We start from the raw sequence: 19,653 nt of genomic DNA, 5'->3' as shown, positions 1-19,653 counted from the left end.
TACCTGAAAGCCTGAGTCATCTGATCACAGGTGAAGAAATGACCGTGTGAAGGGGCAGCCCCCAGCTGCATGCTGTTGCCTTGGCTACGTCCAATGGCAGCTGAGCAAATGTGAGGTAATTGCTCATGTACCGTCAGAACAAGCCTGTGACCAGTCTCCGTCTCCGCCTGCTCTGGGCACAGGTATTAATCTGAAGGCTCCGAGGCCTTTGAAGCATCACTTACTAATTATGACAGAACGTATGTGACACACGACTAACAGCAACAAAACAACCTCTGAAATAAAGCAGTTCACAACTAAATGTGCTATAGCACAGTGTCTATAAGAGAGCACAGCTCACAGCTGAATGTGCTATAGCACAGTGTCTGTAAGGGAGCACAGCTCACACCTGAATGTGCTATAGCACAGTGTCTGTAAGAGAGCACAGCTCACACCTGAATGTGCTATAGCACAGTGTCAGTAAGGAAGCACAGCAGTGTGTATGTCTGTGTGTGTGCGTGTGTGAGTGTGTGTGTGTGCATGAGTGTGCGTGCACATGAGTGAGAGAGAGCATCCTGAACAATACAGATTACATTTACTAAAGTTACTTAGAACATATAGGATGTTTTTTTCTCTAAATGAAAGGAGGCTTGTTTCCCTCTGGCTTTCTGTTAAGTGCTTTATGAGGTGAAACACACACAGCCTCGCTGTGCAAGACTGCACATGAAGAGCACACAGAGATCTGACAGCATTGTTGTGAAAAGCCACCAAACTGGCAAAAGAGAAGCACTGTAAATATCACCCACAGTCCACACCTGTAGCCCCTACTGTAGCCCCCACCTGTAGCCAGTGCTGTGGCCCCCGCTGTAGCCTCAATTGTTCTAGTAATTAGCTTTTGCTTCCAAATAAAGTGTGAACTACAGCTACAGCTACTCTCCTCTCTGCTACAGTTACTCTCCTCTCAGCTACAGCTACTCTCCTCTCTGCTAGAGCTACTCTCCTCCCAGCTACTCTCCACTCTGCTAGAGCTACTCTCCTCTCAGCTACTCTCCTCTCAGATACAGCTACTCTCCTCTCAGCTACAGCTACTCTCCTCTCAGATACAGCTACTCTCCTCTCAGCTACAGCTACTCTCCTCTCAGCTACAGCTACTCTCCACTCTGCTACAGCTACTCTCCTCTCAGCTACAGCTACTCTCTACTCTGCTACAGCTACTCTCCTCTTAGATACAGCTACTCTCCTCTCAGCTACAGCTACTCTCCTTTCAGCTACAGCTACTCTCCTCTCAGCTACAGCTACTCTCCTCTCAGCTACAGCTACTCTCCTCTCAGCTACAGTTACTCTCCTCTCAGCTACTCTCCACTCTGCTACAGCTACTCTCCTCTCAGCTACAGCTACTCTCCTCTCAGCTACAGCTACTCTCCTCTCAGCTACAGCTACTCTCTACTCTGCTACAGCTACTCTCCTCTCAGATACAGCTACTCTCCTCTCAGATACAGCTACTCTCCTCTCAGCTACAGCTACTCTCCTTTCAGCTACAGCTACTCTCCTCTCAGCTACAGCTACTCTCCTCTCAGCTAAAGCTACTCTCCTCTCTGCTAGAGCTACTCTCCTCCCAGCTACTCTCCTCTCAGCTACAGCTACTCTCCTCTCAGCTACAGTTACTCTCCTCTCAGCTACTCTCCACTCTGCTACAGCTACTCTCCTCTCAGCTATTCTCGTTCACCTGGAGATGTGGAATGTGAAGCTGGGGTGAGTTGTGTTATTTTTGTGGTGCTCTAAATCACCTGTGCACAGGTGTAATTGCAGTGTGCCCTGGGGGCGGGGCTCCATTCAGGCGCCAGACATTGCATAAGGGCTGTGGAGCTGGGGGCGGGGCAGCCCAGGAATTTACACAACCTCAAGGTGACAGCTGCCTCCTACAGAAACATGCTGGGGATGACACAACCTCCTGTATGTGTGTGTGTGTGTTTATGTGCATGTGAGTGTGCGTGCTAGTGTGTGCATGTGTATGCATGGGAGTATGTGTGTGTGTGTGTGTGTGTGTGTGTGTGTGCGTGTGTATGCGTGGGAGTGTGTGTGTGTGTGTGTGTGTGTGTGCATGTGTATATGTGGGAGTATGTGTGTGTGTGTGTGTGCGCGAGTATGTGTGCGTGTGTATGTGTGTGTGTGCGCATGCGTGTGCGTGTGTATGCGTGGGAGTATGTGTGTGTGCGTGTGTATGCGTGGGAGTGTGTGCGTGTGTGTGTGTGTGCGCGTGTATGCGTTTGTGTGTACGTGAGTATGTGTGCGTGTGTATGCGTGTGTGTGTGTTTGTGTGCGTGTGTGTGTGTGATACAGCTATATCAGTCAGAAGAATTGTGAGGAGGGATGAAAATGGCCACCATGTGCAGGAGAGAACCACACCAAGGCCAGCGCCCAGGCAGGTATCACAGCACTTTTGCCACAGCAAACTTTATAATAACTTTCATTTTTTAATTAAATGTCAGCGCAACTGGCATTTTGCATCAAATTAATTTCTCCCAAATAGAAAAGCTTATGAAGACAGAGGGTACATCGCACTAGCAACGCACCCGAGGTGAGCAGATCTGGGACAAATCTGCCAGTTTCACTAGTTATTGACCTGGTTTAGTCATAATGACCAACCGTATCAAACAGATGTCAGACTAGTGAGGAATTTACCCAATAATCAGTTGGCTTAAAAGGTGTATTTGTCTCTGTTGTTGAGACATCTAGCTGCCTAGAAAAGGAAATGGATAACATTGTGACAGCTGACAGTTAAACAACTTAGTTAGCTGTCCTTTTTAAGTTGGCTAACTACCAAACACAGACCAGCGTGTGGGACTGCTGTTCATGGCCCACATCTGTCTGGTCTGTATTCCACACACAGGCATCACTGCAAGGCCACTGACAGCACCTCTATGCTGGGAAAGAGACTGAGAACGGTGATAGGCTGGCTTAAACAGGGACACAAGAGGGACAAAACTGAGCTCATCCTTATGGCTAGGTGTTTACAGGTGAGCAGTGGCTAGGTGTTTACAGGTGAGCAGCGGCTAGCTGTTTATGGCTAGGTGTTTACAGGTGATCAGTGGCTAGGTGTTTATAGGTGAGCAGTGGCTAGGTGTTTGCGGGTGAGCCCAGGGTAGCGGCTAGGATTAGGGTTATAACCCTCCCCAGGGTAGTGGTTAGGGTTATGGTTATAACCCTACTGAGGGTAGTGGTTAGGGTTAGGGTTATGGTTATAACCCTACTGAGGGTAGCGGTTAGGGTTAGGGTTATAACCCTCCCCAGGGTAGCGGTTAGGGTTAGGGTTATAACCCTCCCCAGGGTAGTGGTTAGGGTTATGGTTATAACCCTACTGAGGGTAGCGGTTAGGTAGGGTTAACTCCAGGTAGTTGGTTAGTTAAACCCTCCCCAGGGTAGTGGTTAGGGTTATGGTTATAACCCTACTGAGGGTAGCGGTTAGGGTTAGGGTTATAACCCTCCCCAGGGTACCGGTTAGGGTTAGGGTTATGGTTATAACCCTACAGAGGGTAGCGGTTAGGGTTAGGGTTAGGGTTATAACCCTACCCAGGGTAGCGGTTAAAAAAGCCACCCAGCAGTTGATTCCACTGCATCTTTTTCTCATCAAAGGATTTTTTAAATCAAGGCAGGAAAATGGTGCAAGTGTTCTCTTTTATTTTTAAATCCAAATTTCTGGCAGCAACAGATCATGTAAATACCATACAATTAAGGCTTAAAATGAAATTGAAGAAGAATTGTGTTGTGTTTTGTCAAATGTGCTTTGTGGAGTTCTTAAACATATTTTGTATGGTCAAACCATGTTTGGACCAGTCTTTTCATTAGGTTGTAAACTGGGTTTTGTACAAACTGGGACAGACTGGCTCTTTTGCAAAATTATACATAGATATCAAAGATTATGTTCAGTTCAGCTATTTAAAAATAAAAGTACACGTTAAAAGAATGACCAACTGATCAAATCCGGACCGTGCTGGTACTGCCTGGGGGTCCGGGGTTCCTTTCTCTAGTGACCCCCACCAGTTGATCAGGGTGCCCATAGACTGCATGTCAAAGCCCCATATGGCCCCGCTCAGAAGACCCAGTGAAGTCTGAGTGTGACATGGAGTAGCAGATACACCCAGCGCTTCGGAGCACAGCACATGCCTAAACCTAACACTAACACTAACCCTAACCCTAACACTAACACTAACCCTAAAACAAAACCTAACCCTAACACTAACCCTAAGCCTAACACTAACCCTAAACCTAACTCTAACACTAACCCTAAACCTAACTCTAACACTAACCCTAATCCTAAAACAAAACCTAACTCTAACACTAACCCTAAGCCTAACACTAACACTAACCCTAACCCTAACCCTAACCCTAACACTAACCCTAAACCTAACCCTAACACTAACTCTAACACTAACCCTAATCCTAAACCTAAACCTAACCCTAACACTAACCCTAAGCCTAACACTAACACTAACCCTTAGCCTAACCCTAACCCTAAACATAACACTAAACCTAACACTAACCCTAAACCTAACACTAACACTAACACTAACCCTAACCCTAAACCTAACCCTAACACTAACCCTAACAATCTCCGGATCTGGCTGTGCAGTACAGCTGCATTCGCAGATGAATGAATACGCCAAATTAGAGCGGATTGCATTGAATGTGAAATAAATATTTTTAAAGACCAATTACCAAAGAAATATCCTTCAAGAAAAAGAGAGGAAAATAAAACATAAAAAGCTATTTTAAAAATGTATTGAAAGGCCTAAAATGTTCTTAAATGTCATTTTCATGCTTTGAAATTCATATTCTTAATTGGCTTAATGTAGACAGAGGAAAGCTCTGCTGCTCTGCAGACATGCAATCTAAGCATCACGTGTTTGCGTGAGTTTGCATGGCTGAACACTCCCTTTCCTGTCGTGTGAATAGCTTACAGTTGTGTGCTTATTGCTCAGTCTAGCCTGGCCAGCAGAGAGCATTAAGCAGAACAGGCAGTAAATAAACACCACAGCACTGTAGAGAGTAGCGGTACATGTGAACATGTTGGCCCTGCAAGTGTCTGCCCTTCCATCCATCAGCTTGGTCACGCGGGCTGTAGGCGTCTTCAGCAACTCCAACACAGCAGACTATTATTATCAGTATTTAAACAGCTCCAATTAAGACCCTAACCCTAACTCTAACCCTAACCTCTTTAGTTTTTAAATAGGTCCTTTGAGCTCTGTCATAGCCCCAGGGCTTGATTCACCAAAAATGGTGGTACCTGAGCATGTAAACACCTGTAGACACCTGAGTTACAACAATTGGGTCATATTTGCTTTTATTCTTCACAACGTGACTTTGCGCAGCCATAAATATGAACAGGAGTGCTGCTAAAATGATTCACAATGCAAGAAGAACATGGAAGGAGGCTCTTTAAATATGGAGGAAATGCCACAGACCACTTTAAGTGTTCATGAATATAACTTAGCTCAAATAATAGCATACGCCTGCAAACAAACATTCCCTAAGCCTTTTTTTAGTTTTATAGTGAGTATTTAAGGCTATATGACATGTTTAAATAAACACTAAGGGCTAGCAGTTTATACAACAAATCATTACTCTCAGACACATTCTACTCTTTCCAAAACATAATCATCGCTTCAAAACAGTTATTTATATGCTCCCATACTTCATTTGAAATGAGAGTTGATTTTGTTTGATTCCAAGCCACTCGTCCTCTTCTCCCTCTCATTTTTACGCCTGTGTGTGAGGCCTGGTGATTTGTGGCTCTAGCAAAACAAGGAGAAAATCCTTCCTCTTGATGACCTGTGGAAAGTGGTTATAATCAGCCTAAGTGAGTCTAATGAGGCACCAGGGACACATCACACAGGCTGTTATTGTTGTTGTTGGAGGAGAGGGGGTGGGGCACAGGAGTTTGCCAGAACAAGAACTCAGTTCATCCTCTCTGTTAATAATGGCTGTAATTTGTGGGGTGGGTGAAGGCATTAATGTAAAGCATATGCTTAAATGTCAGACATGGATGTGTTCGGAGACACCTTTGCTCTCACATAGTCTCCCTGAGAGGGGAGACCTGACCCCCTGGGGTGCACTCGGGACAGGTTGCCATGCCAACCATCCCAAGCTCTGCTGCTCCACTGAATTGGCCTGGTGCTGTTTTTATTTTTCGGTATAGTATTAGCCAAAGACGGAGAGACACGTAAGATTTGACATGTTAGAACAGACATGCAAGATTTTAGGGCTATGGACAGTGGTGAGTGTTACTGGGGCATTTGGACAGAGGTTTGTGTTATTGGGGCTTTGTGTTATTGGTTTGGAGATTTGACATAGTACATTTTTATTTTATGTTGTGGAAACATTACTACTTTGTGGACATACATAGAGCCTGACTGACTGACCCTCAGTCACTGCTGGTTTAACCCCTGCAGCGCGGCTACAGGGCGTCTGCAGCTGCTCTCTGCACTGGCGTCGGCCTGGGCGTCTCTTTCATACGTCTTTAAAGCTGTCGTTCCTGTGGAGGTCTCCAGATCGGATCAGAGCCTCAGACTCGCGGACGGCGGACCAGAGGGAAGCCTCCCGCCAGCCCAAAGCATCTGGAGCTTATCAGCTCTTTCCTGCGCAGGATATCTGCAGATCAGGAGACAGCAGGACTTAAAAGCCCCAAACTGCAGAGAGCGCCGAACAGGGCACATGTGTATCATCACTGTAATTAAATCAACCTGCCAATCAGAGCTAGAGGCTCCGCCCCCTTCATGCTCCATCCCTGCACTGGCACAATGCACACCACCCTGACATGAGGGCAACAACACTCCTGGTCTCCCAGACAACAAGGTCCCAACAGCATGGCTGTCTGTCGAATGTCTAGACAAACTCAATTAGTATTTTCCTTTGACAATGAAAAACAGATCCCATTATTGCTTTAGCACATGCATCTAGCCCTTTAAAATAAATTAAGATTTTTACTTCCCAAATGAAAGCATCCTCAGACTTAGACATGGCCTTTTTTCAAAGCATTTACAATGCTTTGTTGACATCCAAATTATGACATTCAAACAGAGCTACTATGCATAACGTCACCAGCCAATCCATTTGGTCAAAGATCAGTATTGCACCCAATCTCCTTTCAAACATGTGTTCTGGAGCTCTGATGCGCTGGAGCTCTGATGCGCCGGGAGGCTCTGATGCGCTGGAGCTCTGCTCTGATGCGCTGGGGCTCTGATACGCTGGAGCTCTGATGCACTGGGGCTCTGATACGCTGGGGCTCTGATACACGGGAGCTCTGATGCACTGGGGCTCTGATGCACTGGGGCTCTGATGTGCTGGAGCTCTGATGCACTGGGGATCTGATGCGCTGGGGCTCTGCTCTGATGCGCTGGGGCTCTGATGCACTGGGGATCTGATGCACTGGGGCTCTGCTCTGATGCGCTGGGGCTCTGATGCACTGGGGCTCTGATGCGCTGGAGCTCTGCTCTGATACGCTGGGGCTCTGCTCTGATACGCTCGGGCTCTGATGCGCTGGGGCTCTGATGCACTGAAGCTCTGCTCTGATACGCTGGGGCTCTGCTCTGATGCGCTGAAGCTCTGATGCACTGGGGCTCTGATGCACTGGGGCTCTGATGCACTGGGGCTCTGATGTGCTGGAGCTCTGATGCACTGGGGATCTGATGCGCTGGGGCTCTGATGCGCTGGGGCTCTGATGCGCTGGGGCTCTGCTCTGATGCGCTGGAGCTCTGATGCACTGGGGCTCTGATGCGCTGGAGCTCTGCTCTGATACGCTGGGGCTCTGCTCTGATACGCTCGGGCTCTGATGCACTGGAGCTCTGCTCTGATGCACAGGGGATCTGCTCTGATGCACTGGGGCTCTGATGTACTGGGGCTCTGCTCTGATGCGCTGAGGCTCTAATACACTGGGGCTCTGATATGCTGGGGCTCTGATGTACTGGGGCTCTGATAAGCTGGAGCTCTCCTCTGATGTACTGGGGCAGTGATGCACTGGGGATCTGCTCTGATGCACTGGGGCTCTGATGTACTGGGGCTCTGCTCTGATGCGCTGAGGCTCTAATACACTGGGGCTCTGATATGCTGGGGCTCTGATGTACTGGGGCTCTGATAAGCTGGAGCTCTCCTCTATTCTGGCAGTGATGCACTGGGTGATCACTGCTGGCAAGAATTCACAAATTACTTGAACACTATACCATCACCCATTAAAATATCTCTAGCAATTGCTGAGCTGTGCAGTGTAATGGCAGTGTAACAGCAGTGTGTTATCAGGTGCAGTGTAACAGCAGTGTGTTGTCAGGCGCAGTGTAACAGCAGTGTGTTTCCAGGTGCAGTACAATGGTAGTGTAACAGCAGTGTGTTGCCAGGTGCAGTGTAATGGCAGTGTAACAGCAGTGTGTTGCCAGGTGCAGTGTAATGGCAGTGTAATGGCTGTGTGCTCTCTGATCTGAGGGAACCTGCCAGTGGGTAAGTTCTCCACTACAACCAACAAATCAGGGGCGACGTAGCTCAGGAGGTAAGACCGATTGTCTGGCAGTCAGAGGGTTGCCGGTTCAAACCCCGCCCTGGGCATGTCAAAGTGTCCTTGAGCAAGACACCTAACCCCTAACTGCTCTGGTGAATGAGAGGCATCAATTTTAAAGCGCTTTGGATAAAAGCGCTATATAAATGCAGTCCATTTACCATTTACCAAATCACGTTTATTCAACAGTGAATTCACCCATTTTTTCATAAAGTGAAATATAGTAATGCTTCATTTGAATAAATTATGCCTTTTACAGAACTGTAATTCAGCTGTATATCTGACCTAGAGAAAGAATGAATGTGGTTGGAAAGGACATGAATGACGCAGCTGCTCAGATATGTAGTTGACTGTGTGAACTTTAATAGTTCACATGACAGCAGAAGTCTTTGCCTTTGAAAGAACAGACTTCTACTTAAGACTAATCGCCGCGGCGCCACACACCTCGTGAAGGTAGCAATTTTCTGTCATTACCACTAAATCTCCGCTAAAAGTTCAAGATTCCAGAAGCCTAATTACAAGGTGTTAATAATAACAATATAATGACAGCAATTTTAAAGCTCACCTAAAACCTTTAATCTGTCCAAGTGCCTTGCACAATTGCCTGTAAGTTTACGCAGGGGCCTTTAGTTGAAAATATTATTTTGGCAATTCATTATTGTTGTTATTATTAGATTATTTTTAGATCATGTGTCTTACGCATTCATTGTGAACATGGTTTGTTTCCTAATGAGTCTGCATGCTAAGCTCTGTGCACAAGCTGCAGCACGCAGAGGCCTTTGTTCAAACCTGACCAAAAATGAACAGATAAAACTCAAGGGTAATACCACCAATATCCTGGAACAGAACAATCTCACAGAAAGAAACCAGGTTTCTGGGAAAGCCTCTTACCTACCATTACCTTCAATATGAAAAATCAGCCTGAAACTCAGAGCACAGATCCAGTTTGTCTTCTTTATGCAGAATGTGGGATGAGCAGGTCCCTCTATCTGTGTAAAATGAGCAGGTCGCTCTGTCTGTGTAAAATGAGCAGGTCGCTCTGTTTGTGTAAAATGACCAGGTCGCTCTGTCTGTGTAAAATGCAGAATGGGCAGGTCACTCTGTCTGTGTAAAATGTAGAATGAGCAGGTCGCTCTGTCTATGTAAAATGCAGAATGAGCAGGTCGCTCTGTTTGTGTAAAATGCAGAATGAGCAGGTCGCTCTGTCTGTGTAAAATGCAGAATGAGCAGGTCACTGTGTAAAATGCATAATGAGCAGGTCGCTCTGTGTAAAATTTGTCTGTGTAAAGTTTCTGAGTCAATCACTTGGAGGCACTCAGAACAGAATTTTACTGAAGTTCCATCCGAGTGCTTGATGCCTTTACTTTGCCAACTGGGTGATGACTGCTTGCCTCTGCATTACCGTAGTAATGCAGACCCACAGCTGCACTCAATTGAATTCATTCTGTATCTGCATTAATGTCGTTTCGTCAGCCCAAACCTCCCACAGTCGCTGCTAGCAAACCAAACAACAGGCTGAAAAACAAGAAAAATCAGCTTCTGATCTCAAACACACTGAGCTCACTGCTACAGTCCTCAGAAGTGCTGATAACAGCTTTGTTTGTACAGAGCCTCCCATTTAGCCATACCATGAATTTATTTATCACTGGAAGGCTAATGCTGAAGCAACAATAAAAACAATTTTGATTCTACCTCCTTCCTAAAGCACAAATTTTGCTGAAATCTATTACTACAGTTTTTGTAAATGTGCTGGTGAAATGCAGGGCACAATAATGTCCTTTGTTTTCAGCTAATAGTGATTAAAGTTCTGCCTGAATTAAGGTGAGACAAGTTTATTGCACAGTCCAAATTCCACCACTTCAAACAACTTTGACAATAATTATGATGGTTGAGGTGTGTTCAAACATACTAATATACCCAGGAGCTGTCTACCAATGTTTTTTTTTTTTTTTTTGTTTTTTGTCTGTGCTAATTGTTTCCCGTTTTTCAACAGACCTAAAAAGATTAAGAAGAGAAAAGGGAAAGTGTAGTACACGCAGACCCAGCCCCCATTTATTCTGAAATTAATGAGAACTCAGTATAAACTGGTAAGCTTCAAGAGGAATCTGACATACCGTGGTCCTTTCATTGGCAGCCGCTTTACCACTTCGGTCTTTCCATTGACGGTTAATATTTCGGCCTTATCTCTATATCTTGGCGTTTCTTGGGCAGCCTGCGAAGAGGCCGGTCTGAGAGCGAAAAGTCGCCGCAGGGTTGGGGCGTGACACACGGGGGCGGGGAGGGGAGAGCGCGTGAGTGGAGCCGCAAAGCTGCTGCAGTTACTTCCCCGAGGAGGGCCGCTTTCATCTCCCCGCTACTGGCGCCTTTCGACAACCTCAGATTGTCTGAGAAATCGCCCCGTTTAATAATCGTGGAGACGCATGGGAAAAGCGACAAAATAAACTCCCAGCCCCAGCCTCTCGGAAAACTAAACGAACCAGCGCACTGCTATGCGTTTAGAATTGTGTCTTTGTCAGTGCTACATGTTAAAATTATTTGTTCAATTTAATATGTAATTTAAATATCATTATATCCAACCCTTACATTGTAGCCACTGACTACTATTCGAATATAAACGAATCTGTGAATGAAAACACAATGAAGTATATGCATTCCGGTTCTGCCACATTGATAGACCTAAAATTACTTCCGATTAAACTGCAACATACTATTCAGCAATATGAAGATGCCCCTAACGCAGCGGTATCCCGTACACCGTTTCGAGGTAACAAAAAAAAAAAAAGTTTACTTAAGAGTTTGCTCATTTAAAGCTGAAGAATACGGGAGAATTTTTTTAAACGACCGATTATGCACTTTTATTTCTAAATGGTAGCGATTAAATTAAGTAGCCTATACTGAACGCACTTTGCGTAAACCCATTTGTAGGAGGAACCTCCAAAAACAAACACAACATTAATAAACAAAAAAATAAACATTCCAAATAAAATCCATGAATTTCCCAGAGTATATCCACAGCAAACGCGGTCAAGAAAGTACAAGTGGTAAAAAGGGCCGTGTTATGTTCGAGTTTCATTCCATGCAAAACGACTTTCACCACAGTGGAACAGCCATTTGATTAAACTGATTTTGGAATATTTAAATATATTTAAAGTTGTAAATTTAAGGACGTACTTATTTACTTTTTTTTTTGTTTAAATAATTACCTTTATAGCAAAATAGACTATTTGGTGAAACTAGTAATAGGCCCACAGAAAATTTTTACTCTTACAGGTTTCTTTATATTTACATATTAGGGGCTTCATAAGGCTTTAATAATTTTGAATATAAAATGGTCGAGTCAAAGAGATCCATACATGATTTGCATTAAGCAGTACATTATTATTATTATGATTATTATTATTATTATATAAATTCAACAGGCTGATTGTATTTATGAAAATGGAGCAGCGCTTCACTTTATTGTAGCCGACCCCACCACTCCGTCGTTCAAGAACAGACTTGAATTTTTAATTGGAGGCGGCTAATGTGACTGCAAATGGTTTGTCCAGCTACACTATAACTAGCAGGACCGGCCTAAAATGTAAGCATATTGACAGGACATTTGAAATTGTGTTTATGCCTCACGTGTATCTGACAATCCTTCACCTTGATCCCTTCACGTCACAAGGCAACAGATCCGATAATACATTTTGAAAAGGCAACCAGACCAACTGTTCAGAAAAAGCGGTTAACAGGGATTTCCTCCTCACGTAATTAGGAGTAATTTATCTAAATGGGCCTTGTGTTTACACGAGATCGCAGCCCTGTAGGAATCACTAACCCGTCATACTCAGGACTTCGATGTGATGTCTTTTTTACATTTATTTTGCGAACCTTCTGAGCCACGAAACTAAAAGCCAATCAAACCCGTCAGTGTGTGGACACAAGTTTTGGCATTGCTGTGATTGGTTGAAAGTTCTACTACCTCCTTGGAGCTCTTCCTAGTTAGTTGACAGAAAAACTGAAGTTACCCTACTCCTGGATCACAAAGAGGAAAGCGCCACTTCCTCATGTTTGTTTTGCATGCTCTGGTTTATCTCTAAAGGACAGTGTTAGCAGAAATGGCGTCACCAGTGAGTTCCAAAGATAGTATATCTTCCGACGAGGACGTTCGGCCGCAACCAGTGGCAAAGGAGCGGAAAATTCAAGTGTCAAGTCTACCTTTCAGCGTGGAGGCTCTGATGTCAGATAGGAATACGCGCTGCGATTTTACTGGTAAAACAGAGGGAACTTTGACGGGCACGCCCCGGACGCACGCTGGTTTATCAATCTCCAGAGATTCCTACAGTCCCGAGGGATTTCCAAAGCACTTTGTCCCCATGTCGCCCGTCAAATCAGAGGCATCGGAGCAGGATGAGTCCGTACCTTGGGTAACGAGCCAGAGCTTCTCTCCACCACCACGTAAGTGCACATGCCGTAGACTACCAGAGTATTCACTAATCTTGCAAATCTTTATTTATCCCGTTTTCTTCTAAAGTTAAATGAGTTTAAAGTGCAATTTATATTGATTCTAATGCGCCGTCAGCAGTAATCGTTTCAGTTCAGTCATTTCAAACAACAAACAATCTGCTTGAGAAGACGCTTTGAAACTGGAATATAAACGGACTGCAGGGCATTACCAGTGGTTTCTGATTGAGCTCCTTTAAAAAGTTAAAGAAAATTTAAAAAAAAACGCATTCAGTCCAAACACTTGAAAAGTTTTGAAAATCATCTCAATGGCGAGTCGACAAGGGTTTTTTTCCCACTTGTTGACACACCCATTGATGGGTATTGATGGAAACCAGTAAGGTACTGACTGATGGGGACCTTTTCGCTAGTTTTTTTTTTTTTTCATAGAAATTCATTTTATTTTATTTTATTTTTTTTACCATTTTAGATACACTTTTCCCTCATTTAGTTTTCCAGACTCTTTATTTTACGTCCTGAAAGAACTAATTGATAACTTGTAGCATCTTCCATTGACTAGGCTGTTGCTACACAGTCCATATGTTCAGTGTTAAGTCAGCTGTGATGGATTATATTTTACACAGTATATTTGACCTTTTTTTGGTCTCATAAACTGTTGGAGTTGATAACACCTTTACTGTGTCGGCCTACTAAGAGTGATGAAAGTATGTGATTATAAAAGGTTTTCCATGCAGCAGACTTTATGACCCCATATTACAGCAAGATAGATCAACAAATCTCTTACACGATGGGATATTTTTAAAACTTTAAGAACTACAATATAGAACAATAGATCAATTTATTACTGTCATGTCAACATAACGGCCAATCTTAATCAGGTTATGTAATGTTTCATGAATGTCAAGTCAAAAACAAGTAAAGGCTTAAGTGTACTTTTTATATGCACAATATGTCTGCTTGAATATAATTGAGTTCTTGAATAGGTTACAGTCCTGGGCTTTATGCTCAAAAGAGGCCTGTCTTCACATTATCAGAGACATTAGACATGATCATTATCAGGTTGATGGAGCTTTTTCATGGGCTTGTTTATACTCTGTCCATCGAGGGTTTGAATATTTATCAGCTGTGGTTTAATAACACTGTTCAATTAGCTGCTTGACATCATTTACATTTCAGTATTCTATGGGGGAAAATGTCCTGGAACTCACCTCCATGAACACCTCCTTTCCTAAAAATACTCTAGCTACATGTTTCAATATTTCCAATAAACAACATTAAAACATCACTAAACAGGAGTTTAAATTAGAGGTCAAATTGATACAAAAATGTATATGCACTGATAACAGTATTCACCCAGCCCAAGTAAAAAGGAAAATATTAGGGAATTCCTTACCTCCTGGGTTTTGGAGTGTTGTGATGTGACAGTTCTGGACCTACGTTAGTGTGGACCTGCACGAGTGTGAACTTGCATGCCAATACAGGGCTCTTATAATAAAGGTCCCATAATGTTTAAGATCCAATTAGCATAGCATTAAAGGGCTCCTATAATAAAGATCCCATAATATTTAAGATCCTAGTAGCATGGCACAGGGCTGTTATATTAAAGATACTGATAGCCATGCTAATGCCTGTGTGTCCTCAGGGCAGCTCAATCCAAGCTCCTGTGCCCTGAGGAAGCACAAGACCAACAGGAAGCCACGCACCCCCTTCACCACGTCCCAGCTGCTCGCTCTGGAGCGCAAGTTCCGTCAGAAACAGTACCTGTCCATCGCCGAGCGGGCTGAGTTCTCCGGCTCGCTCTGCCTGACTGAGACACAGGTGAAGATCTGGTTCCAGAACCGGCGCGCCAAGGCCAAGAGACTGCAGGAGGCCGAGCTGGAGAAGCTCAAGATGGTCGCCAAACCGCTGCTCCACCCCGGGTTCACGCTCCCGTTCCCCCTCAGCGCTCCGGTCCAGTCCGCCACCACGCTCTACGGACAGTCCTACTTCCAGCGACCCGTGCTGCCCGTTTCGCCCGCGGCATTCTATGCCACGCCCATTGGGTACAGCATGTACCACCTGTCCTGAGTCCAGCAGAGACCACCTGTGTGATATGAATAATGGGCGACAGAGACAGGTGAAACACACCTGGCTCCCATCGTGTCCTGAGCTTCAGTCATATTATGCAGGCCTGAGTAACACTCTGGGGTGCAGACTTGCAGTCTCTCAGGAGGCCTATAAACATCCTGAACAGGTTACTGTAACCTGGCCCCACACACTGAACAGGGTTTACTGTAACCTGGCTCCACACGCTGAACAGGGTTTACTGTAACCTGGCCCCACATTCTGAACAGGGTTTGCTGTAACCTAGCAACACACTCTGAACGGGGTTTACTGTAATCTGGCTCCACACGCTGAACAGGGTTTACTGTAACCTGGCCCCACACACTGAACGGGGTTTACTGTAACCTGGCCCCACACACTGAACGGGGTTTACTGTAACCTGGCTCCACAAGCTGAACAGGGTTTACTGTAACCTAGCGACACACACTGAACAGTTTACTGTAACCTGGCCCCACAGGCTGAACAGGGTTTACTGTAACCTAGCGACACACTCTGAACAGGGTTTACTGTAACCTGGCTCCACACGTTGAACAGGGTTTACTGTAACCTGGCTCCACAGGCTGAACAGGGTTTACTGTAACCTGGCTCCACAGGCTGAACAGGGTTTACTGTAACCTGGCCCCACACACTGAACAGGGTTTACTGTAACCTGGCCCCACAGGCTGAACAGGGTTTACTGTAACCTGGCCCCACAGGCTGAACAGGGTTTACTGTAACCTGGCCCCACACACTGAACGGGGTTTACTGTAACCTGGCTCCACAAGCTGAACAGGGTTTACTGTAACCTAGCGACACACACTGAACAGTTTACAGTAACCTAGCCCCACAGGCTGAACAGGGTTTACTGTAACCTGGCCCCACAGGCTGAACAGGGTTTACTGTAACCTGGCTCCACAGGCTGAACAGGGTTTACTGTAACCTGGCCCCACACGCTGAACAGGGTTTACTGTAACCTGGCTCCACAGGCTGAACAGGGTTTACTGTAACCTGGCCCCACACACTGAACAGGGTTTACTGTAATCTGGCCCCACACGCTGAACAGGGTTTACTGTAACCTGGCTCCACAGGCTGAACAGGGTTTACTGTAACCTGGCCCCACACACTGAACAGGGTTTACTGTAATCTGGCTCCACAAGCTGAACAGGGTTTAGCCCCACACACTGAACAGGGTTTACTGTAACCTGGCCCCACAGGCTGAACAGGGTTTACTGTAACCTGGCCCCACACCCGCCTGGCTGCCAGGTTCAGTCTCCTAGAACGTGCTTCTGACAGATTGCCTGATCAAATATGATGACATGGAAGCCCATTAACTGATTTTCATTGTTTATGGAAGTATTTATTTCCTTCTGCATTTTCCAGAGCACTTTTATTCCTGTTAACTGCAGCACAGTTTTTCCTCAGTGCCATTTTTCTTACTTCTGTGACAGAAAGGTGTCATGGTACCGTTGCACATCCGTCAGCAGCGAGCTTTAACATTGTATAATCAGAATGAAAAATGTCATGGCCCGCTCAGGACTGGTGTAATTATATTTATAATGGAAATGTAATAATCAGTTCAATTTTTTACTCAAAGCAAAGGGTGATCATGTGTCATGTGGTTTGATTAAGCACTTGAGTTGGTTTTTTCCATTTATTTTGGGTTAGTTTCACCATGACAGATTCAACATGGTTCACTGCATAAATATGCATCTATAATGTGAAATAAAGTTTTGTGTTTTGGTTACAGGTGGGGCTGCTGGTAAGTCTCTGTCCAGCACTTATTGCAGTTTGCAGTCTGGCAATTATAAAGCACTTCAGATAACAGCTCTGTTGGGTTTTAAAATGTCACTGAAATTTGACCCAGAATGAATGTTGGAGATTTACTGGAACAACAAAAACTGAGTGCATAGCATGCAGTGCACACATGGGAATATGCAGAAAGATATGCAACATGTATGTAACATATGTGAAACATATCAATTAGTACCTGAATGTTCCTTTGAAAGGACCTGTTCTGTACAGTTTTATAAATATTATCAAAGATAATGTTCCCATGTTTCTTTTTGATATTAAATTAAAATGTCTAGAAACAAATCATCATTCTGCTTGTTTTATGCTTTTCATGTATGAATGTGAACTTGAGCACTTTAAAGGCTGAGCTGTTCTCACAAGCAAACAGCACCTCTCCTTTAAAGCACTTTCCACAAAAACAAGGCAGGCATATGCATGTGAGAATGAACCAAAACAGCTAAAAACAGGTCATACAACAATCGTATTACTGATGAAACAGAAATAAGAAATTTTTAAATACTGTATGGATATTGAACTAGGCTTTGAGAACAGCCAAAATATCCTTCACAAAACCATCATCAATAAACATGGAGGTAAGCACCAGAATGTGTGTGGACGTGGAATGACAAAGATTAGCCACACAGAGGCCAGCACATAAATGCTTTATTGCACACAGCCATGGGCTTCCTTTTCTCATAGAAGCGCTGCAGCTACACAAAGGTGTCCAGACCATGATGCTTCCCGTTTCCATGCCAACAGACCTGTCACTCAAGCCCTGATACAGATTATTAAAGCCAGCGCTGCATCTCACTGTGGTGAAGGGCATAGGCCCAGAGACATAGAGTCCTGTCCACATATAAACCCTGCACCACAACCCGTTTATAAAACTCAAAATACACAACAAAGTCGTGCAAAAGTCACAGAAAACACATCAGCATTGTCAGCAAGAACAATGAGGCATTTCTGTCCAAGCCCAAGCTTTCTGGGGCAGGTATGCTAATGAATAGCCAGCGAGCCACATCCCTGGAGCTTTTTAATATAGAGAGTTTATGGAGGAGGGGGGCATCGGTCTAGCAAGGGGGATTGTTCAGGATTTTATCGTTTTTAGCGGTCTGACTGAAGTCTAAAAGCATGAAAGCATAAACTGCCAATTAATGCAAAAATGAAAGCAAAGCTCTAACACAATTGAAGATTAAAACCTGTACATTTAATAAGTCTACTAGCTGTAGGGCTCCAGTCTAGCACATAACACACAACACAAATGTGCCGACCCTGATGACCTGACGCATTTTTAAATTACACCCGGGGTTTCACTGCTCAACGGTACTGTAGTGCGTAAGTAGCACAGTGCTATATTTACGTGCATCACAGGATGTTTAAATTCTCCATGTTCCCCTGCAATGGAGCAAGCTGTGACATTCCTGTGGTATGAATGCAATTCCATTTTGTTGTACTGACCCTGACCTGACATGAAGAAGCAGGTCTCTTCGCTCATCCTATCTGGCACTCCCTCTGGTGGTAGTGAGGAGGGATGGCATCTTTATGACGCATTTGACCAGGGCGCTTCAGGTTAGCAAAACAGCCCAATCACAGCAGCTCTACTCTGCTCTCTGTGGCAGGTCACACAGCAGCTCTGACAAACATAACCACACTTACAGAGTCATACGACCATCAAACACAGTTATACGGTCATAAAAACACAGTTAAATGGCCATCAAACACACAGTTATACGACCATCAAACATGCAGTCATACAGCCATCAAACACGCAAACATACAGCCAACAAACACGCAACCATATAACCATCAAACCCACAACCATTTGGCCGTTAAACCCACAACCATACAGCCATCAAACACACAGTTATATAGCCATCAAACACTCAGTCACAAGGTCATCAAACATACAAACATACAGCCATCAAACACACAGCCATACAACCATCAAACACACAGTTATACAGCCATCAAACACGCAACCATACAGCCATCAAACACGCAACCATACAACCATCAAACACACAGTTATACAGCCATCAAACACGCAACCATACAGCCATCAAACACACAGTCATACAACCATCAAACACACAGTTATACAGCCATCAAACACGCAACCATACAGCCATCAAACACGCAACCATACAACCATCAAACACGCAACCATACAACCATCAAACACAGAGTCATACAGCCATCAAACCCACAACCATTTGGCCGTTAAACCCACAACCATACAGCCATCAAACACACAACCATTTGGCCGTTAAACCCACAACCATACAGCCATCAAACACACAGTTATATAGCCATCAAACACTCAGTCACAAGGTCATCAAACATACAAACATACAGCCATCAAACACACAGCCATACAACCATCAAACACACAGTTATACATCATCAGTTATATATTCATATATGCCAAACACACAGACATACAGCAATCAAACACACAGTCATGCAGCCAAACACACAGTTATACATCATCAGTTATATATTCATCATGATATCACTCTTTGCACAGTGTCATCTGCCATGGGCTACTATTTCACAGCTGAATGCACACATGCCCCTGGCCATTAAATCTGGGAGAGAAGATCTTACTTTTGAAGTTCCTTCACCAAAAATGTCAATATAATTTGGGAGAGACCTCATCAAGGAATTCAGTAAGGAGAGTTCTAAGGAATTGCAACAGTGGGACCAGCAAACATTACATCAGAGTTGTTATTAGCCAAATTGTGAATGACACTGGGAACCAGAGTAGAGATCTGGGCAGAGAACCACCTGACAAATACAGCCAATGAAATCAA

The 19,653-nt window shown here is 44.5% G+C and overlaps 1 protein-coding gene across 1 annotated transcript; it reads left to right on the top strand.

The window, feature by feature from the left end:
- The first annotated feature begins 12,059 nt into the window (after positions 1-12,059).
- Positions 12,060-17,175, top strand: LOC135249733 (homeobox protein MSX-2-like). Its single transcript, XM_064325250.1, has 2 exons — positions 12,060-12,961; positions 14,610-17,175. Exons 1-2 carry the CDS (start codon positions 12,622-12,624, stop codon positions 15,032-15,034), a joined length of 765 nt encoding a protein of 254 aa, XP_064181320.1. The 5' UTR covers positions 12,060-12,621; the 3' UTR covers positions 15,035-17,175.
- The last annotated feature ends 2,478 nt before the right edge of the window (positions 17,176-19,653 follow it).

Source organism: Anguilla rostrata, chromosome 3 (genome assembly GCF_018555375.3).
Source record: "Anguilla rostrata isolate EN2019 chromosome 3, ASM1855537v3, whole genome shotgun sequence".
NCBI classification, from domain to species: domain Eukaryota; kingdom Metazoa; phylum Chordata; class Actinopteri; order Anguilliformes; family Anguillidae; genus Anguilla; species Anguilla rostrata.
Note: the sequence above shows the minus strand (reverse complement) of the source record. Positions and strands in the feature narration are given on the sequence as shown.

Excerpts from the sequence above, each read along its gene's own strand:
- LOC135249733 (XM_064325250.1), top strand. The coding sequence starts at position 12,622 with ATGGCGTCACCAGTGAGTTCCAAAGATAGTATATCTTCCGACGAGGAC. Across the intron at positions 12,962-14,609 it reads GAGCTTCTCTCCACCACCAC|GGCAGCTCAATCCAAGCTCC; the intron begins GTAAGTGCACAT and ends GTGTGTCCTCAG.